Consider the following 23,641-nt stretch of genomic DNA (forward strand, 5'->3'; position numbering starts at 1 on the left):
CTTTTATTTCATGTTCTTTATGTAATATCAACATTAAAAAAAAGTACAAACACAGAAAAACGGCAAAAGACAACAAATGCTACATTATGTACAAAATGGCGTCGTACAATGTTTGTAAAAAAGGAGGGGGGGGGGGGAAGGGAATTACACCTGAAAGATCATGAAGACACAGGGTTTTTATGTTCTTTTTCTCTCCTATTTTACTATTCTATTTATTACTTCGAAGTATTTGCTCTGCGTCATTGCGTCATTTCCTTTTTCATGGAATCAGAATTGACAATTTTGTTTTTGTATCTTTTTGCATTGGCTATGAATTAGGCCAGCGTTAAAGGATAGCGCTGAAAACTGTCACATATCATCATTCATCATACAGGGGAATAGGAAGAAGAGAGGGAGGGGGATCTTGCCTTCCTTGCTTCCATTTGTTGCTTTCTTCTTAGTTCAAGCTTACCATATAGAAATATAAGAATGATTGTCTATGGCCGCCCATAATTTCTTGATATTTTTCTAAGCAGATAAATTTAGCGCTCATTTTTTATAATAACGAAATTTTAATACATATTAAGATATTGATTATCCTTTTTTTCTCTTCTTTTCTTTTTTTCAATTGAAGAGAAAACTGAATACTTACTCCTTTCATGTGAGGGCCGGAGAGAGGGAGCGAAAAAGAAGATCGTAAGAGAGTGGGTGAAAGAAGCAAGGAAGGAAGGGAAAAAAGGCAAGGAGAGCAAAACGCGCGAGATTATCTATTCTCAAATATACATACGTTTCTTTTTAAAATTAAAAAGAGAAGGCCTAAAAAAAATCTTTTTTTTTTCGTCGTCAAAATATCCAAGGAGAAAAAAAAGGCAGATCCGGCCTTTTAGGCCGTCAAATTGATAATAATATTAATATTATTTTTCTGTTAGTCAGTCATTTTGTGTTGTGTGGCTATGTGCAAGGAAATAATAATTAATATTGTTTCGTGTAAATTAATTCAATTTTTCCTTTTATAAATAAAACGGGAAGGAAGTTCAAGTTGAAGTGTGTCCTTTATTCTTTTTGTGTTTTTTTTCTCTTCAAGATGGCATCCTGCAGCCATAACAATCCTCGAAAGTTTAGTGAAAAAATTGCTTTACATAAACAAAAAGAAGCTGAGGACAAGTTAGAATATGACAAAATCATGTCAGAGTGTGCTATGGTGAAAGGAACTGCGGGGAGAATTCCAGTAAGACTATGTCATCTCTCTTCTTCTTACTAAACTATCAACTCTAACTTAAAAGAATTTGCCACTTCCGCAGTGGCAAAAGCGAAAAATGAATGGGGCATTTATAGAAAAATAACATAAAAAGTGAAGAAAAATTGATACCAAGCACTGTATTAATATTACCTATATATAACTGGATAATGTTGATGATTACATAATAATAAAACTCGTCAAACAACGACGACAATCTGCGACTTTGTGTTAATGTATATTATACATAGCATAGTTATCGTACATATTCTAATATCCTTTGCTTAATGTGTAGAAAAGTCAAACTACGCGCATTTTCAAACAATGCGACTTCTTGATGTAGGACTTGACTGGGTTCTCTCTAAAGTCAATAAGAGGAGGTCCTCCTCAAATGTACATGTGTACTATTCTATTTACATAGTACCTACATTAAAAATAGGAATATTATTGTTTTTGCATAATACATACTACTGTATTGAAGAAATGTGATATCTCATTGCCTTTAATGAATGTAGTTAAAAATATACTCCATATGACTATGAGTGTATAATTTGATCCCTTGGAGGATTTTATTTATAATAAGGAATTAAATTTTTCCGATCATTAATTCATCATGAATATGGACACATTTTTGTACGCCTCTCAGTAGATTTTTCTATTAGTTATTAAAAGAAAATTACTTAATAATGTTGAACTCGCAAATACTTTAAGTTTCCCATTTATGAAGTACCCACCTCATAATGTGACTCATTATTTTGAGTATCTATTGAGTCCCATAAAGAAGCCTGCTATTACGCGTATTTACTGGGAAGGAGGACTTTATAATTAATCATTCTCAATATATTTGACCTGCTTACATCAATTGAAATTATGATTCCTGTTCAAAAAATGAAATTTGAAAAGTTCAGTAATATTGTTAGTAGTATCCATATTCTATACTTTCTTGAAACTAGGTTCATCAAATTGATTTTCTGTGTAAATCTAGGAAATATTGAAAATTGGAAAAACTTTATCCCTATTTGTAGCATTTTTTTTGTTTTTTTAAATAAACGAATAAATCTAATCAAATCACTAGGGAAATAGATAGTAAATCCGTTATATAAAACTTTCAATTCTTTGTGTGTTTCAAAAACCCAACTTTTTTGCTGAATGTTAAATTCTTGTAAGAAATTTATCAAATTGAAAATGTATTCTCTTATGACGCTCTCTAGGGGCAAAAGTGTACATTGAGAAAAGACGAGATAATATGTCTTACAATACATCTTTTATTAATTATTTATGTAGATAAGTTTCGTTTTTTTAGTTGTTTCTATTTCTAAATATTCTACTAAATTTGTTGGTGGACAAACCCTTGGTATTACATAACCTATATGTGATACATGATTAATTGAAACTTTTAAAATGTTTCTCTGCCTGGGTTTTCCTTCCAAAAAATTTAATATTCTTATTGAACAACTTTTATTAACATACTAATATATTTATATTAGTATGTTTGTCTAAAGATTGAAGTCAAAGCATTTCCTGAGTAACGATCTAATTATAGAAATTTATATATTTGTGGACATAATATGTGGTTCTCCGAGTTCTAAACTATGTGCTGAATCTATTACTTGTGGCTGTAACCTTTTGCAGGGGTATCCGCAGGATTATACATATATATATTTATTTATTTTTGGTGGGGGGCTTTGGTTTTTGGCATTTTTTGATAAAAATTTGAAAATTAAATTTTCTGTAAAAAATTTGAAAAATTAAATTTTCTGTAAAAAATTTGAAAAATTAAATTTTTTGTAAAAAATTTCAAATATTAATTGTGTCTAAAAGTAATTCAAAAACACAAAGCCATTTACAAAATATAAAACTTTCGGAAAAAAAATTCGAATATTACATTTTATGAAAAAAATTTCAAATATTAAATTTTTTGAAAAAAAATTTCAAAAATCATTGGTATTCTCAAAAAATAAATTTTTTAGAAAAAAAAGTTCAAAAATCTACAGATATTCACAAAAAAATTAATTTTTTGAAAAAAAAATTTCGAAAATTAAATATAAAATTTTAAATTATTCAAAAAAAAAATTCAAAAATTAAATATAAAATACAGGCCCACCACCTGCAGACACCCCTGTTTTGAGACACAGTGCTGAATATATGCTACTTTTTTCTGCCCTAAGCTCCAGGCTATATGTAAATTCAGACGTTCTTGCACTTTATGTTATTCTCTTGGTGTTTTTGTAAAAGCTTGAACTTTTAAAAAAATGAGGTCCTAAGGTCTTAATGAATAATTTATGAAATCATCGAAGGTACTATTATCTTTTGACAATCATTCATCCTAAAACAGAGACAGATAGAGGGTTCCATAATATAATAAAATTGATTAAGTCTCATATAACATCTTTTTTCACCCCAAACGCCTGGCCATAAATTTGGCAAAGGCGAAATACCAAGAATATATCATAAAGTCGTACAAAAATTGTATTCATTCCCCCCCCCCTAAAAAAAAAATGCCCTAGCCTGCCGTGAAAAATTATAATTCACCTATTAAACTACATTTCATTTTGTGGGCATTTAAAATTAATAATATACCAATGAATATCAATTAGTCAAAAACTACATTATAAATTTTTCGACCATTGATAAAATATTCAATATTTCGTTGCATTATCCTTATCACACATAATACTTAAAATTATTCTTTTGAAAACTTTACATCTCATTTTTTACTTGCAACTTGTACAATTGGCTCACACAAGTTATAATTTGTACACAGTAATTATGCAAAATATATACGAGTATATATTATAAGTATGTATACATTAGTGTTGAGTTTCGGTCTGAAAATCTTTTACCGATCTGGGACCTTTATAATTTTGACAAATTTGGGCCAGCTTTGGTCTGAACCGGTCTCCTAGTAAAATTTGCTCTAAAAAAAATCTCTTACGATCCAATCCCCCCACATTTTGTCTTTGAAATAAAGGTTTTATAGAAAAGGAACTTTCGGTCTACATGGGTATAAAAAAATCCCTTAGATAAGACTAAACCCGTTAATAGAAATAATTGACTAACCTCGACCGAACTGGGGAAAAATTATCCCTTGGACAGAGTCTCAGTACTAGTAGTTGGGATTGTATCAGTCCTGAAATAGACTGGAAGTTCAAATTAGATATAAAGTAGATATCCATGATGACGTCATTTATCAAAGGCTGTTTCATGGGGCGGCTTTTGCGTCCGATTCGAACGTGTCCTTTTTTTGTGTGTGTGATTCATAAATCCCTACTAGGGGTAAGTATAGTTATTTACATACCTAATATATTCTAAAGATATTTTGTTTGTTGAATATAAATTCCTTAACTTTTATGTCATAGTGAGAATACTCTGGCGTAGTAAAGTCAATTGAACAATAGAAAAATGATCTGGATGTGTGTTTGATAGTGAGAGTAGCTTGTCTTATATCTATTTTATTTACTTTATTTTATGTATAAGTTCTACATACATATAGTTTATCACAGATATTGATTTTCCAACATTTTAGAATATATAAATATCTATATGAATCGTATTGCTGGAAGATCTTAATTGCTTTTATTTTACAAATGTATGTTTTGTAGCTACTACTACCTACTTACTATTCAGTTAATTATACACATTGACTCTGTCTCCAAAAATGTTATCTCATAGTATTAATATTTTTATTTATTCATCAGTCTATTACAGCTGGAAGCTTTATTATTCTGCATTCGACGTACCTAAACAGTATGTACTACACATAGCGATAAAATATATAAATCCACTTTTCCTAATTAAAATGTGTAATGAAGCTTATACTTGATGGAAAAAAATATCAATATTTATTTATGAGTAGATCCTTGTCAACTCTCCTTCTTTCCCATACAAATTAGTAGGTTTGGATCGGCCCTAGGACTGCATTCCTAATCATGTCTCCTCCTCCAAGGTATTACGTTGCTAAGACAAAAATAGCCTCCTTTTGTTGCCAACTGTCGATTCCCTCGTCTCACTTTATAGATCATGGATAGTTCATACTCTATTCTTTTTCATAAATAAACGAAGAAATAACTCATTAGTTATAAATCTAATACTTATGCTGAACTGGAATATAATTTCTTGTTGATCCCTCGCTGTCTTTTTATATTTATTTATATATGTATTGTATATAGTATTTAAAATTATTTTATTAATGCTGTAAATAACTCAAGAATTTAGTAAAACTTGTCAATAGACATTTTTTGAAGTTATTCCATCCGTTCGGCTATTATAATTAGAATAAATAGCAATATCATCCTCTTTCCACCATCATGAGATACTACCTCGTTATTTCTCTTTCTAATTCCCTTCCCTTTGTCCGTTAGTACAATAATTTGTTTTTGGGATTTTTAATCTCTTTGGTGCATCTTCGAATCGAATATCCATATCTTAAAACAATCTTTGCGACAAGGGCAATCGATCTTGTTTTATTGAAAAAATCAACTTATTTGCAAAAAACAAACTTGTCCCCAGAGCCCAAGAATCTGATCTGATCTGATAATTAAACATAGCCCGAGGTACGTAACTCAGAAGTTTGAACAACTTTTAATCTCGAAAATAAATAATTCATTTAATACTAATTTGTTATTAGAAACCTTGAATAAAGTCAGTATTTATTTCTTTTACTAAAAAATACCTATGTCTAAAATAAGTATCTGTCTCTGTTTTTGAAAGAAATACCATATGCGTTTTTATAGGTGTGGACATATAACTATAATATTATAAATATATTAAATCATCTAAAAATAGAATAATATAGCTAGGCTTATAATAAAACATTAAAAAGCAATATTATAATACAGTATCGAATAAAACACGATGCAAGATTTTAATGTTATGAATCTATACAATTAATTTTAAAAATTGTGGAGAAATGATTGTATGACAATGATAGTCTAGTTGTACTTAAGAGATAAAAATCAACCCTACATAGTCTGCAGTGCTGAGGGTAGTCTGGAAAGGTCAACAACCAATTATGACTCAAGTACGAGAGTTAATATAATTGGTAAAAATTGATGGAAAAAACATTATTTTAAAAATCTGATGAATCTGGTAAGTCTGGAGATTGAAGAAGCTCTCTCAAAAAAGATTTTAACAGTTCATGACATAATTAATGTACTAATTGTGTATCGACGAATCACGAAGGATATTTAATGTCTAAATTTTATGTATAGATGTATTAAAGACAGATCACTTATTTTGAGTGATTATGATTACTCATTAGTAGGGTTGGATCTGTAAAAAACAATTGCTAAAAAGACTGCAGACCTATCAATCCGGTTAGGATTAATTTTGTCAATCCTAGGGCCGGTCTTAATCGTTTTTAGAGTAATTATAACAGCTGAAATGAAGTAGATACTAACTTGGTCATTTTAGCTGTTGGTATTTTACCATAACCTCTTGAACTAGTGCTGTGTCGGAGCTTATTTAGGACCGCGGGAGATATCTCTCATTAAGGGTTTTTTTTTTCTTTTTTTCCTTATTCTGTTACATTATAAAATAAACTACATAGCAATATTCTTAATAAATTGCACATATATCTTATTTGACTTAGTGAGCCATCAATGTAGGAAAAACTTCAAGGACTGACAGTCCTAAAAATCGAAATCCTAAGACTGATTTCTTATTCTAATTAGACCAAGAATATAAGACTTACGAATAGCCAGACAGTTATTTCCTTTCTCCATTTATAGCTTTATCGGCTAATGCAGGCAGGGATGTTCGTTTATATAAACCAAGGGGGAACAATACGGGTATTATAAAGAGTTTGAGCTTCTCCATTTATTAATATTAGTGATCATCTTAACGTTTAAATAAGTCCAGTAAGCCTCTGTTTCGGCATTTCTTTCATACTCAATCCCAAGCACGATAACTTTGTTGGTTACAGGATAACTGGGAATGATCCTACCATCATCGCCAGGAACCATAGCCCAATAGGGAGGACACTAGTCTTCTTAACATTTAAGCTGAGCCCAGATTTCATTTCAAACTTCTTGAAATGAGACAGCACTACTTTCAATCTTTGGAAAACTGCAATTCATAATTAGCCTCTTTATACAGTATGACATAGGCGTTCAGATAAATGTTCTGAATCTGTAAAATTCATCCCAAATCCACAATATTTACGGATTGAGGTTAAAGCCAATTTTTCACTTTACATGACAAACAGTAAAGGACCTGAGGGATATCCTTGCCATCAGCTACAATCTAAAAATATAAAACCAATAACTTCTACCTCGCTCGTAATAGTAGATGTTTCGTTGAGAAGGAGGGCTCTAACTATATCGGAGAAATGCCCTGTGCGGAAAATGCTTAACTGCCATGCGAATATAATCCTGAAGAATGGAATCGAACGCTTTCTTACAATCAGTAGCCACTATAGCGCCAAATATTTTATTTATTTATTGTTTATCGGTTAAGAGGAAAAAATTACCAAGTTACTGATTATTGTACGTATGGTAATACAAATAACTATCGAGAAATAAAATATTAAAAATGTCGATTAATTTTTTTTTAAATATATATAAATGTTTTTCCTTTCAAATTAAGTATTTGGATCGAGATATATGTTTTTTATTTGATCAAGTACTGTACAATGTAGTACCAATAAAGATCCTAGATATTTAGATAGTCTGCGTCCTTTGAAAATGCAATATATAAAATTTTCTCACACGTTCTTGCTAATAGGTAGAGTATAGTTTTAAAAAAAAAAGAGTGGATACTACCCAATATAGTTTTGTTAAAGGCAAAATAATGGACAATGTAGCTTTTACCATACAAACTCTATTAGAATCTGATAATAATGTATCGCTAATAACAATTGATTTCGCTAAAGCTTTCGATACCCTATCTCACAAATATATAATCCAGAGGCCTTACAGGAAGACTTTTGTAGACTATATTATTCAAATGGTAGGTGTTATCCTATATGGAACTAGAATGTGGTTCCAATAAGGAGGTCAAAAATACTTATTTTATAACAAAAGAGGCGTGCGACAAGGAGACACTTCTTCTGCAATACTTTTTATTTTATGCATCGACCTATGTCATTAGGGTGTCCTGTTAATGTATTTTTCTGAGCTATGCAATCAAAAGAGGCATTCAAATTTGCGTAATTTTACACACATATGAAAATAGTAATAAAAAAAATTGTGCATCATTTGGAGGGCTCTACCGCTCTTCAAAGTTTTGTAAAAATTTACGTCTTCACAGATTTAAACTGAAATAATACAAAAATGAATTTTAAGAGTTATTTTATGATTAAAACAAGAATAGGCATTCAGGTAGAGTGAATAACCTCCACCTATGTTAATTTTTTGGTGTGACCTTGGACTTTGACTTCTCAAAATGTAATAGCCTTTTACTTGGACCCTATATAATCTTAGTACCAAGTTTTATCAAAATCGATTCCTAACTTTTATTATTAAAATCAATTATACTAAAATTTTGCATCATTTGGAGGGTCTACAGGTCTTCGAATTTTTGTAAATAATTACATTTTTCCATAACTAAAGTGATTGCCTAAAATAATCTAAAATTAAATATTGAAAGGTATTTTATTATTCAAATCAATAATCCAAAATATAGAAAAATAATATAAGTAATTGAGAGATAAAATCCACGACAAAATTGAGAATTTAAATTTACTTTTGTGTCCAAAATTTGGGATCGCTACTCGAAATTGCAATATAATCTTTATATAGCCATCTTTAGAAATTGTGTTAGTTAGACTTTGTCAAGCAGAATGTTGCCAGTTTAACACATCTTTCCACTGATCGCGTGTGACAAGGAAAATAAACAATTTCTTATTTTTGGCTATGATTTGAAGGTCCTCATTAGCAATATTTTGAAGAACCGGTAGTGCTGTAACTTGACATTGTGCCACACCATAACCTCAGTGTCTTGCATAAAAGTTTACTTTTGGTGGTTGAAATATACTGCTTTTAGTGCTAATTTCAGTTCCTTTAGCTTTAATTATTTTTGCTAATTTCAACTCCCGAATGTGGTCCCGCTCATCAAACAATATACTGACAAGTTGATTTTTTGGGTGATCATTTCTTTCATTAACAGGGTCCATGACAGACTTAATATTTTCTGACAAATATAATGGCTGAGCGCTGAACGGGAAAAAAATTAAGGGAACGCTTACAAACCTGCTCATTCTCAAGGTGATATTTTAACGATAATTTGGGATATTGAAAGTAATTTTTTTCAATTAAATAAAAAGGGAAATTTATCTATAAAAAGACTATACAACTCCTTGAATTTTGGTGCCCTATTAGTTATTAATGTTTCAGCTCTATGAAGGTTAGGGTGATCGCTCTGCCCGACCTCTTTCGATCTTGCTGGCTATTTGCATAGTCTTGAGGTTGGATATATTGAGCCTAAATCCAGAATTTCATAAAAATTGGGAAATATCTAGCATTGGTACATTCTTATTTTCGATTTGTGTTATTGCGTATGTACTCTATGTATAACAGAAAGCTAATTTCAACGAGGCTTTTAATTATTATTTATTAATTCAAAAGCCCAAGAGTACAAATTAGATAGGATCATCATTTTCTGTGAATAATTTTAATCAATTGATTTATCTTACTCACTGATAGTACAAATTAACTGCATTTAAGACTTTTATAAATGATATTCGTTAAATATTTTATGTTTTAGAAAATTACATAATATTTTCGTGCATTATTATTCAATATTTTTTTATTTAGTCGGCTCTAAGATGCCTAACTATAACTGCCTAGACGGCTACTTCATGCCAATTATTAGTACTAATAATTACACTGTTATATTAAACTTTACCATTACAAAAAAAAGACAAATAACTGATTTTAAATATCCTTAAAATGTAATTATGAACTATTTTGTAGTTGATTCCAGATTCGATGTAATATAAATCGGCAATAAGTCCAAACAAATTTGATGTTTTTTTGTGTGTGTATGTGTTTTTTACATGACAATTATGAAGACGAGAATGAAAAATACACAGAGACCATTTTCCTGTATACATAAGTATTATTTATTTTATTTTCCCTCCTCCCGATCCAAGCATCGATCATCTGCGAAATATCCAAGAACACGGATCGACTGCTCCAAGTATTTCTCAAAAACCGCCTTAGATCCCCTTTCCCCTACATCGGATTGCATAGATGATTGAAAGAACACTCACAGCTAGACTATTTTCAATTTTTCTACAGTTGGAGTGCCGGCTCGACGTCTTTGTGGGCAAGTCTAGGACATCTAGCTTCACATGGTACTCTGCGAGATTGTTCCTCTCCGCGGCTTCCTCAATACCATGAATCCTTGAGCACTTGTAGAACATGTGTCTGCTTGTATCGGTTTCTTATCCACAGAAAGAGCAAGTTCTCTTCGTTGGATCGCACAGTGACTTATTTTGAAATAATGAGGAGGTGGACATTCGATACCAGAACCATTTTTTGCAGAAGTCTATGAATGGATTCATTATATATATTTTTTATTTTTTTGAGCGCGTGTATTCAAAAATTTTACAAGTTATTTGATCTGCTTTGCAACTATCGTGTGAGAACTCGAAGATTTTGCCCTTGACAGAATTGTATTTCAAAAATCACCATTCGTAGGGGACTGTTTGTCTTTGATTAAACTTTCCTGAGAGTGAAAAATTCCCTTGCATTGATGAAACGTGTATTACAATTTTTGGGTTCGTTTGGACCAAGAAGAGGGAGGACTGAATAAATCATAGATAACCAGGATATACCCATGTTCGACCATGTGGGGTCTATTTTCTTGAGAACTTGAATAATTTCAGTTGGCTCATGAATACCCTTTCACTAAATCTGACACCTTTTTATTGCGTGAGTTTGGTTTTCTTCGTGCAGCTCAAAAATATTTAATGAGTAGTAGAGGTCTGTACCAGGATAAGTTTGGTGCAACTCCATCTGAAAAATTAAAAGAACAATAATCATATATATATATATCTATATATACTGGATAGGGGAAAAGAATCAAAAACATCAAAACTGACAAAACAATACACTGTATATTTTTGCTCTAGCGAGGTAACACAGTACTTAATATTTGTACAATTCCAGAGCAAAAGTCCATATTTAACAGTTACAAAAGGGGAATCGCTCAAATCCTTCCTCCTCGACTTTAAGATTTAATCAACGAGATTTCAACAAAAACTTGTATCTCAAAAGATATTTTAATCTTGACTCTTCAAACTGTTATGATAAACCCTTAAAGTCTGCAATCAATTGGTCAAAAAATCTATTAGAATTCATAAATTAAATCGTGTGAGGAAGTTTACTGAAATGGAGTATACTCTCCTAAGAGATGGAAGGATTTTTTTTTTTTTTAATGTTCCTTTAATTGGTTGGATGGAATTCCACTGATTAAGTATAAGTAAACATTATAGTATTACAATTACTCCATCTAACAATCTTTTGTTGAAATCCATATACATAAAGTTTTATTTTTTCTCTCTAGGAATCACCGTGGCGCGAACGTACACATATCAATTTTACTGCATTAAATTGTACTCTCCTTCGAAAACTGGACCACTGCAGTCTGGAAATCTTTACTTGTCTGAGACCGTCATAATTTTATTTTATTGGATCTGAACCAGTCTCGTAGTAAAATTCAGTCCAAAAATTTTGGCCTTGATCTTGTCCTACAACAACGTGTTTTTTATAGAAAAGTTTTTTGAGAAAAAAGGGATAGTTCAGTTTATTTTTTATCATTTAAAATTTTGGTCGTCAGTTTCATGTTTTTTTAGATACGGAGAAAATAATTATTGGCCAAACTTTTTTTTTTTTAAAGTATGGTTTTGGTCTAGTTAAATTTTAATCCACGGTTTGGTCTAGAAAAAATCCCTTAAGACCAAACTGGAAAAAATTTGGTCACGGACCGAGTCTCAAAAATAATGTGCACTAGGGATGGGACAATTAAAAAAATCACTATGCCGATACGATTATAGTAAAAATTCCTGATGCCGATTTCGATTATTTAGTATTTTAAATAATAGTTAAAAAATACCATTTTGCTATCGGTGGCGTCCACAGGATTATATATATATATTTGATTTGGTTCTTGAAATTTTGTTAAACAAACTATCGAAAAAATAATTTTTTTTGGAAAAAAAATTCAAAAATTAAATATTTTGGGAAATAAAATTCAAAAATGAAAAAAGTTTGCAAATGATATTAGATTTAAAAATATTTTATTTTCTAGTAAAACGGAAAAATGACTTAATTGTTATTTTATATATATATATATATATATAAGTAATAAATAGATAAATACCAGTAATCCATGGCAAATTAAAAAAAAAACCGATTACCGGTTAATCGTCCATCACTAATATGCACCATTCCCTTAAAAAGGCCCCAAGAAATATTCTAAATAAATTATTTGGACAGAAAGAAAATCCACATCAGTTTTGATTAACAAACTAGTTCTGTACCTATCATTAACATAGTTATAAGTGATTTTGAATCAAGCATTGTGTCTTCAGAGTTTGTCTTTGTCAGGAATAATTAATTATGTGAATACATAAATAATATTCTTTGATTCTTTCCACTATTAAATTTGATTATTGTACTTCATTTCATATACATTGTACCTACTAGATAAGGTCTGCTTGAGACAATGTCTACAACTTTTGATTAATTATCATGTATATTATATATTTATTTATTATAGTATTCGTATGTCTATTATTGTAGCAATATCCTGCTGATTGAATTTTCTAGCAGCATTTACTCCTAGATCCACACTTGTACACTTATATGAACATTTGATTTCGATACATAATTATCATGTACATGCATGCTACATAATCGGACATGGAGTTAGAAAATAGTATTTCAAAACGAGACGGATCAACTGTAACTGATCCATCTGAGTATTTGATGTAGTTGACATATATATATATTACCAACTTCTGTACAAAGTTTAGTTAATGTAGCTTCCCTAGTTTCCAAAATTAAACTTGTTAAACCTCCAGATTAAGAAATGTCTAGTTTTCAATTACGCACCGTGTATGTACAAGTTATAATTAATTTCTATGTCTTTATTTAATTACTACATCCGTCATTTTAATTACAAGCTATGGACTAATTGATACTATAATTTCATATTGATCTATTAAATTTTCTGTTTATTATGTATTTACAAATATAAATTCAAGGGGGCTTTACAGGACCATCTCTGACTGTGGTTTTTGCGTTCGATAGATTTTACGAGGATAATCAGATCCTTTTATAGCGAAACCCAGATCATTTTGAGAGTTCCAACTTTCTCATCACTAAACAATCACTAATAGTGGTTGGAGCCATGCCCCACTTCAACAGAATGAGGAATTTCCTGCTTTGGTTTACTTCATTTTCTTTGATTTTAACTGAAAGGAGCTGTCTCTTAAGGAACAACCTAAATAAAATAAAATTTCCAACCATTCAACTATATATCAATTATTTATTAAATAGTATTCCCTCTTTCTTGATAAATATACTACATTTAGTTTATGTGAATTTAGTATTTATATTTCATATAGGCTTCTAACATAAAGTACCATCTTATGGAATTATTTGGTTCACATTGTTTACATCTGACGTCTCATTATTGCAATGTGTACAATTTACTTATACAAGTTTTAACTTGTATGAGTATATTTATCAAATTATCAATCTTTTAATTTTTACAAATTTCGTTTGGGCAGTTATTAGATATTTTTTAGTAGAGACTCTGAGGAGATAAATAACTTTTCTTAATATATGAACAAAAATTCGAGTATTTAGTTGGTCTATATTGACAAGCAGTAATCAATGAAATTGTTGTGGATAGATATAGGATTATTAAATTCACAAATATGTACGGATATCTATTTTTTAATACTTTGTTATATTAAAATTTAAATGGGATTGATGTTATTGAGAATGAAAAGATTGTTTGACAACAAATGATAGAAAAATGCCAGAAGAAATAAATAAAGATAATTTTCTCGCCTACCAACAAGAAACTTTAATGGACGCAGAGCATCTTCTTTTTTTTAAGTTTAATTTTTGGGGTTTGAAGATGATACATCAGTATATATGTAAATATAAATTGTCAATTCATCCTTTCCAAAATCGATTCATTTTGTAGTGTGACCTTAGAATTCAGCTTTATATGTATAGGAACCAGGACCGTAACCAGGTAAGACGTTATTGACTTGACATAGAGATGCTGCTGCCATCGGCAAAAAATTATATTACCTGCTGGGTGCAAGGTTCATACCTTTTTATGACTCATTTCAACTGGTTTGCTCAAGTAAATTGTTTACAAGAGATGTTTCAATGTCGTGCGGTTATAAAATTCTTCGTTTTGGATAGATTAACCTCTAAGAAAAGTTGACAAAAGCTTCCATGTCAACTGTTAAAAAGTTGATAGCTGAATTTAAGCCTCGCCTCAAAGATTACCCACGTAAAGTAAGGCCAAAAACGCCAACCACATCGTAAATTATCTTGAAAACTACAAACAACCTTATTAGCCAGATGGATGCAAAAAAAAACGTTAGATGAGGTCTTGCTTAATAGAGCAAAAAATCATATTTCACCAGAACAAAGTATCTGCCACAAGAGTACATTGACAATGGGGAAAATTGTAGGCTTTTTGATATTACTTGCTCTGCCATTCCCTTATTTTCGTGATTTAGTACCCTCAATCTTGTATCTGTTCGAAGCTTAAAGAAATTTGTTTCTATGAAGTTAAGAGGGCTGTAGATCCATATTTCAAAAAAAATCTAGACTATCACTTCCAGTAAGGAATACTGACAATGGGGAGGCTCATTATCAAGTTTGCGGAAGTAAAGGGAGATTATGTAGACAAATAAAGTCATTTTTTAAATAAAAGTCACAGTTTTTGATATTGTCAGGGAGAGAACTTTTCAACTTACCCTCTGGTATATGGTAAACATAAGTTCCAGACCCTGTGTCATCAATATTTTTTTGAGTCTTTCATGTTTGCAATCTTAAATCAGAGATATCTGTTCATTCTTTCTTATTCAGAGGAAACTCCTTATAATAAAATAATTATTTTGTATTCTGATAGAGTAATACTAATTAGAAGTATTATTATATATAGACGCAAAATAAATAGAGTTGTAACTCATAAGCATTTTTGAATGTAAAACATAGAAATCAAAAATGGACATTGTAACCCTGACCATTTTGAACATAGACTTACTGGAGTTCTGACTAAGGGCCTATTTTAAGGCCGATAATACATATACTGGGTGATTTAAAAATCACCCGGTATATGTGTATGTGTTCAAATTACAAAAAGAACAACTCAGTTAAATATGAATCAGTTTTATTGTTGATAAAGGGTTCAAAAATTACCTAAAATCATGTTTATGGTTATTAAATTTTCGAGATTTTTTACGACAACTTTACTTACATATTTCAAATTTTGACACTGACGTCCTATTTTTGCCGACTGACATACCCCCACATTCTGTAGCAATGCCCCTGGATGCTCCTTAATATAGAGTTGAAGATTTATTGAATGTATATATTCGAATAATTACTTTTAAAACGTAGTGTATTATTAGCAATGATTTGCCTTCGATTCTTGATATTGATGATTAATTAGAAGTTTCGTTTTTGCAGTCTTCGCCAATGAGTAGTCACAACAACGTACATCATCCACCTCCAGCTTATAGCAATACCATGTGTTCTGACGTTAATTCTCGACTCTTACCACCAAATATATCATGTTCTTCAAATCGACATGGCTCTTTACCGAACGTCAATGCTGCAATACAGGTAATCATTCATTCATCCAATTATTTATAATTAGTTATGTATATACATATACTATTTATCAGAGTATGGAGCATCCCGGCCTTCATACGGAAGGTATACCTCTAATATTGGATCAAAGACTCCAAAGTTATCAGCACCAACATCACCACCCCCCTCATCATTCAGTTCATCATGCAAATAGTCCTCACGGACATCATATCTCTTTAAGAGAGCAACAACCGGGTCCTATTCGCTCTGTTAAAAATCGTATTGATACATCCCCTTATGGGTCCTCCTATCATTTACTACCCCCTGCAAATCCTGTGGATTGGAGACGAACTGTGTCAGACTCTTCTTTGCATCACTCTGTACATGGTGCTGGAGGAAGTCACGAAAACTTGAGTAAAACCCAGGGGCCTTCACATCTACTATCCTCATCTCCTCATAAAAGAAGTAATTCTGAAGGTAGGGACTTTTTATTTATTATTGACTTTAATAGTATCATTTGTGCAATAATGATCTTTCAGTTTCCATGGATGAAGAAACACGACGCCTTCATCAAATGTCTTCACCAAAACAAAGCACAACAAACTTTTCTGAGTGAGTCAATTGTTGGCATTAGCCGGTCAAGGGAAGGGACTTCAATCCTCCATTCACCAATATTTATTTAATATATTAGTGATATGTAGCATGTATTTTTCTTGTTTGCAAGTTGATACATAAGAAATTCATTGTAATTGTATAAATGAGTTGTTTGAAAATGGATTTACATTTCAATTTTAGATATCTATTACCAAATGATCCAAGTGATAAGAAGCCAGGCTCTCTTCCTGATCTCTCTACATTTACTGGGGTGAATATTTCTAATGATAGGTCCAACGGGGGTGGTTGTTCCTCGAATGAAAACTCACCTCCTGGACTCTCAAATGGTTCATCAGGTCAGCAGCATCCAACGCCACACCTAAGATACAATCCTTCAGTGAGTACACCAATGAACATTATACCTACGTATTTACCCACGCTTAGTGTTGGATCAGTCCGATCTTTTTTTACCATTCAACTGTACTAAGGAATGATACATCGGTCTTTCAGTCCTACGGTCCTAGCTATCTTTTTATTTTCCTCCTCACTCATAGCTAGGATTGAAGAATATAAGAACTAAGAAAATGGCAAATGATAGTTAGAACGTATAATAATATGTTTTAGTAATAATATCCTACAGGTCTCCTTGAAAGAGGTAATGAATTATGATGTAACTTCAGCGACTCAAATGATGTAGTTAGTAGTAAAACCGTAATTTTAGCTGTTGTAATTTATAACAAAGACCGTTAAAGACCAGTCCTAGGACTGACAAATTTTATTTGGACTGCAGTCTTTTTAGTTTTTTTAGACGGATCCAACACTACCTACGCTCAAAAATGTGCATTTCTTATTTTCTTTACTTGTATTACCCTCTTTTGTTCTTAATTCAGAGTCCTGATGTTAGCACAAGTCCCTGGAGTCCAAATCATCATTCAGAAGGAGGTGATTACAATACAAATCCACACAGTAGTCATTTATACACGCAAACCCAAGTAGTGAGTCATTACATACACATTCCATTGTAATCTGTGCCACGGATCACGTTACATGGATATATATTTTTATGTTTTACAGAGTAGTCCCATGAACTATGGAGGAAGATGTACAAGTCCTGTCGATGCTGTTGGAGGAGGAAGTCCTCATTCCCCACTTGGCCATTCCATGTCACCAACTTCTCCAGTGCCCCAACCAGTCAGTCACCATACCAATCTACCTAATAACAACGCATCTTATGAAGATTTAGAATTTTATTCACAAGAACAATTAGAGCTTAGTCGAGAATTTCAACGTGTCAATATGGTAAGGCCACGGATTTATATAATTTTAAGAAGAAAAAAAATATTTTTCTTCTTTTACAATCAAATGTTTTTAGATCATTGTAGTAGCAATTACATATCTTTTCAATCCCTTTCTACATATCCCTGATTAATTAATTATGCATTTTTATTTTATTTTATTCATTTTAATAAGCCTCTGGTATTCGGATTGATCTATTTATATGAAAATACACATCTGATACTCATGCGTATTTTTGTATTTTTGATTTATATTTACATAAGTACCATAAACAAATCGATATGCATGATGATCTCATTTTCCTTTTATTAAGAAGTTATTTGCATGACAAAAAATAACAGATCAACAGTCTAGAGTTATAATGCATTCTTACAAATCAAATACGAAAACCCTAGATTTATTCTAATGTAGATTTTAATTATTCCAAGAATATTTCAAGGAATAGAAGGTTTCATAGATATGTAGAGTAAATTGATGAATATTATATTGAGAGTATTTCTCCTTACTTTCTAACTTACTTAGTGATTCTTTGATGAACATTAGTCAGGTTGTAATTTTTTTATAGCTACTAAAGACTGTTTTAGTATTAGCAGAAGGAAATAGGCCAATTATTTAGTCTGCACAGTAGATCATGATTTTTATTTATATATAAATTTTAGGAGCATTTGGTTGGAAAATACACGTGTAGAATATTATAATTGCATACATATATCACAACAGTTACGATTAGTTTTGTTTATTCGGTACAGTCCAGTCTTCGGATTTGTCCTTGAGACCGCCTCTTAACTGTTTATGCTTGAAACTTTTCCCAAAAATGTTGATGGTTTATTAAGAGCATTGCACAATGCACATATCTTGCAAAAATATTCCTGTTTTCATTATAATACAATATTACGAAAATATTATATTTTTCCTTGGTTTCATGTTTTATTAAAATAAAATAAACGTATGACGTAACTAGTGATCGATTTAACGTTCTTTCAGGGACCGACAAGTGGGCAAGACTTGACCACCATGAGTGTTTGTAAGAGGTGGGCTAAAAGGGCTATAGCCTCCCCCCCCCTCCCCCAAAAAAGCAATTTTTGCTTTTTAGTAGAAAATTTAATATTTGTTTTGTTTTTTTCAAAAAATTTAATTTTTGAAATTTCTTTTTAAAACTTGAAATATTTGGAATTTAATTTTATAGATTGTTTTCCAAAAAATTTCAGTTTTTTTTAACAGTACTGGACTTTTGAAATATAGCTATAGACTTTTGAAAAAAATTTTGTGAATAGCTATGGATTTTTGAAATTAAACTCGTTAATAAAACATTCAGTTAAATTTATTAAGTTATAGAAAAGAGGAAGTGAATCAGATTGTGAATAGAGATATTTTTTTTTGTTAAAGCGCAAGGAGCAGGCGGGAGCGAGTCACATGGTATCAATGAATTGTTAAAATCAGCTGCCTGTTATATGATTTTAGGGAGATAAAATAAATTACTGCTATAAGGAGAAGAACCTTCTATATTTAAATTTGTATTAGACAAGGGAAAATTTTATTCTTATATTTCAAATTCATATGTACTTATTTTATTATGCATTTTCTAAATTAATTATCAGCAAAAATAGGGGAGTTTTTTTTATTTAGAGACCTGCACGACCTATTAAATAATGAACAAAAAATAAGAAAGATAGCACATATTAACCGTTTTTCCTTTTATGATCGGTATACACAGTTTTTTCTTTACATATATTTACATACTATAGCATGCAGAAATATATTTTCATTGTTCCCATCTTTCTCCTCTGTAATCCATGGTTTAGCATAACAACAACAAGCATCACGAGCTTTTTCTTCACTCGGAACCTCCACTTTAAAAAGAAAACGAAAATAATAGTGTTATGTGCGCTTGAGTCAACTCGATCCTTAACGATTTCACTCGATAAATTAGGAAAGAAAAAAATAATAATGTAGCCAAGCATTGCCACTCTCCATTTATTAATTTCTAATCTTTTTCAACTGTGTCATTCTTTCGAGTTGCTTTAACTTTTATTGATGAAAAATGACTTCATTAATAGGTTAAATTTATTTACAAGAAAAAATAGATTTATATTTTATTTTTGTCGTAGGTGTTAATCATTCTAGAGTAGTTCATAAAGGTTAGAGAGTGGAAAATGATTGTTTTGGTTGTGAGAAAAGTCACAGAATCCTTGAGAAAAATCTATCAAATCACTCAAAACATTTGACAAAATTTAGTTAATAAAATCAAGTGCACTTCTTAAAAATATAAAGTCAATTCGATTTTTTCAAATTTTTACATCGATTTACCATTAATCGATGACTCAAGTCGAGACTGCATCAATACTAGAAACAAATCGCTAAAATATATGTGAAGTTTCGGGATGCTACGTTATATTTAGGCAAATGGTCCCTTTAAATACACAAATAAGTAAATTATGAAACCAATTAAATCAGAAAAAGTTAACTGACAAAAACAGCTGAAAAGAGAATACATAGTATTCAGAGGGTAGTAAATAGAACATTAAATGAAAAATATTGTCCAATAGTCAGACAAAATGACGTCATTGGTTGACTACCAATTCATTTTCTGCTCTTTTTTACTTATCAACTTGAAAAGAAAAGTTGAGAGATGCAAAGAAGCGTGACTGGTAATTTTGCTGTGTATATTTTCGCACCTGGTATGTTGGAGATTTTTTCATAGTGCCTTTTTATCTTTTTATTTTATACGTTCCAACCTTTATTATTGACTTTTTTATCTCAGACATAGATCGAAAGAAGAAAAAAGGAAAATATTGAGAAAATAAAGAAGGAATGGTGTTGATAAGGATGAAAGAGTAAAGTATCACGGATCAGGGGTCATGAGTATATTTTGAAAGACTAGTGGCACTTACATGAACTTAGCTGAGTCTTAAAGAAATCTAAGGAAATTATACAAATAGAACGTATTGTGCACCATGATTTGATTTTTTTTCCCCCTACAAAACATCCAAATTTCACGACATATTTTCATTTGGTTGAATTGTTAGAGTTTTAGAATGACAATTAGTTTTTTTATTAAAAATAATACAGTTGGTAATATGTATGTTTAGAGTTGTTTTTTTATAAACCATTTTGATAATATTTGAATAAGAAGTCACTTCTTTTTTTTTTTGAAAAATTTCGACAGTTTTCAAAACTTTGAGGCCGTTGAGCTACCTCTTAATATTTTTCAATTTCCCTGAAACTTTGCCGCTTGTATTTTTTTATCAATAGAAACGGATTTTGATCCGGCGAACCGGACATTTCAACGAAATGAAAAATAAGAAACACCTTAATATATGTGTAGTTGTATAAAACTGTTGCTAAAAAGGAAGAGCGGTTTTTTCTAGTTGGAAATCTGAGCAGTTATTATTATTTAATTTTTGAGGGCAAAGCATCTAAGTATAAAATAATAATTTGTGTGTGTCCTCATGAAAGACGAAGAGGTGGTATAAGTGTAAACTTTTATTTGACTCGTTGTAGAATTGAAGATCGACATCGGAGTAATTCCTACCTATATATCATTGTTGTATATGGATTGGGAGTTGTGTTTATTTAATTCCTTTCACGACTACTTGTAGTAATCTAATAAAAAGTCATGAAAACTAAATAGCTCTCCTCTCAAATATCTTTCAAATTGTGAGGATATATCACTGGCTCCTTGCAGCTGAGTTGATTACTGTTAATTTTCATTTGGGTTCGTTTCCCTCTCTTTTCTTTTTCCTCTTTCATTTTCTATGAATCAGTATTTTGTTTCATCCTTGGCTTCTTAATAATTTAATAAGAGCAGTAATAATTACGTTTACTGGATCAAAAAAAGTAATAATATTATACTCGTTTGTATAACTGCCCAACACTTCTACGGGATCATTAATTAAATATAATTATAATATATAAAAAAGAAAACATATATATATATATAAGTACTTCCTAATACTAAATAGACACATCAATGAATCCCTATTTTTTTTAGTAACTATTAATTAATTCAATTTACACAGATGTTGAATACAAGTTGTAAGCTCTTTGACTTAAACTTCTTATTTATTTACTATATGAGCGATTTTAATTATCAATTAATTAATAATGCAATATTGTTTCATTAAAAAACGGTCATAACATTTTTACTTCGTAAAGAAAGATTTTGACCTTCCGTAAACGGTTTCAAAGTTGGTTCCAATTACCGGATCTAGATCAACTGCACTAATTTTGAAGGACTAGGGATGAGATGGCACCAATTATAGCACTCTAGCATTATTCAATCTGGAGTTATTTGAGTTGAAATAATTTTGAAAATATCAAATTAGCAAAACACTACTTGATGAGTGGTTCTCCATCTCGACAAGTGAATAAAAATAAAACCAAATAAAAATTTGACGCACATTGTCACAATCTTAGCCTGATAAAATTGGAACTGGTTTTTAGTTTTAAGTGAATATTAGGTAGAAAATCTGGGCTGAATATTAGATGTTCATAACTCTTGCTGTAGATCAAATAAAGCCCTGAAATTTTAAACATCATGAGCTAAATATATTCATATCAAATATTAGTTCTAATTGCATTCAAGTCCGTGACAGTGGGTCTGTAGGAAAGTCTACTTAAAATGTTTCTGGAATAGCATTTAAACTAATTACAACCTGTACAACTTTGCAACTTGTACACAACAAATACCTACAATTCATAATCCTCAATTTTCTAATTTAAAATCTTTTGTTTCTTTTTTTAATTTAATGATCTATTTACACTTTCTTTATAAATACATATTATTTAATAAATAAAATTGCGTATGTAAAATTATTAAGATGGACTCATGGGATAGCTCCACTCCATACTCTCACAATTATTACTCTCGAGGGCATCATTCGTCTCGCTATGAGGTAAGTGTTCTATAAATATATGTCTTCATCTACGTTATATGTTTGTTTGTTTATGCGTTTTTTGCAATAATTGTTATTGTTTTTCATGCTTATTTAATGTTTATTGTACGTAGTTAGTTTGGTTGATATTTTTTAGCATTTTGAAATTGAATAACGAATTAATTAATTAATTAAATTATATGTACCCACATTTCAATTAGCCCTTCATTTCTAAATAGTACCATCAGGGGGGTTCTCAGGAATATATTTATATATACTTTTTTTTTTTTTTGGGGGGCGAGTTTTTGGATTTTTTTCAAATCCATAGCTGTTCACAAAAAATTTCAAAAATCCATAGCTATTCACAAAAAATTGATTTTTTTCGAAACAATTTTCAAAAAACGATAGTTGTTCAAAAAAAAACTTTCAAATATTACATTTGGGGGGGGGATTTGGGCTTTGAATCAAAAAACTACTGCTGTTCACAAAAAAAAAAAAAAAGAATTGAATAAAATTTCAAATATTAAATTTTCGTCTACAAATCGTGTAAAATCTAGTAAAAGCAAAAATTTCGTAATTTGGGGGGCTACATCCCCTTTAGTCCACCACATGCAGACACCCCTTATCCTCATCACTACTCTATGATTACAGGATTTTTCACCGGTCTTTTTTTACCGGCAGAATGTTCACCTGCCTAGTTCACCGTGAGGAATGTTTTGAGGTGGACGAATTAATATTTGAATAATTTTTTTTTTTTTTTAATAGAGCCATTGACCATTTTAGAACCTTAAAAAGAAAAGAAAAGTTCTCTAGTAAATTTTGTAATTAATAATTTCATAATATTTAAAAGCTTCCTCTAATATGCAATT

At 30.7% G+C, this 23,641-nt stretch overlaps 1 protein-coding gene across 4 annotated transcripts in view; it reads left to right on the forward strand.

The window, feature by feature from the left end:
- Positions 1–818: 818 nt before the first annotated feature.
- LOC121115979 (uncharacterized) overlaps positions 819–23,641 on the forward strand; it is a 28,403-nt gene continuing 5,580 nt past the window's right edge. Inside the window, exons 1-8 of one of the 4 annotated variants that reach the window (XM_040710166.2) lie at positions 819–1,207; positions 15,886–16,041; positions 16,104–16,485; positions 16,548–16,620; positions 16,804–16,999; positions 17,493–17,597; positions 17,677–17,901; positions 22,719–22,793. In XM_040710166.2, the coding sequence (XP_040566100.1) occupies positions 1,064–1,207; positions 15,886–16,041; positions 16,104–16,485; positions 16,548–16,620; positions 16,804–16,999; positions 17,493–17,597; positions 17,677–17,901; positions 22,719–22,793 (1,356 nt within the window). In that variant the 5' untranslated portion in view covers positions 819–1,063. Of the gene's footprint in view, positions 1,208–13,578; positions 15,813–15,885; positions 16,042–16,103; positions 16,486–16,547; positions 16,621–16,803; positions 17,000–17,492; positions 17,598–17,676; positions 17,902–22,718; positions 22,794–23,641 lie in introns of those variants that run through there. The other 3 variants (XM_040710168.2, XM_040710167.2, XM_071887933.1) reach the window with 3 other exon arrangements.

The sequence above is a fragment of the Lepeophtheirus salmonis genome, chromosome 4 (assembly GCF_016086655.4).
Source record: "Lepeophtheirus salmonis chromosome 4, UVic_Lsal_1.4, whole genome shotgun sequence".
Classification (NCBI taxonomy): Eukaryota; Metazoa; Arthropoda; class Copepoda; order Siphonostomatoida; family Caligidae; genus Lepeophtheirus; species Lepeophtheirus salmonis.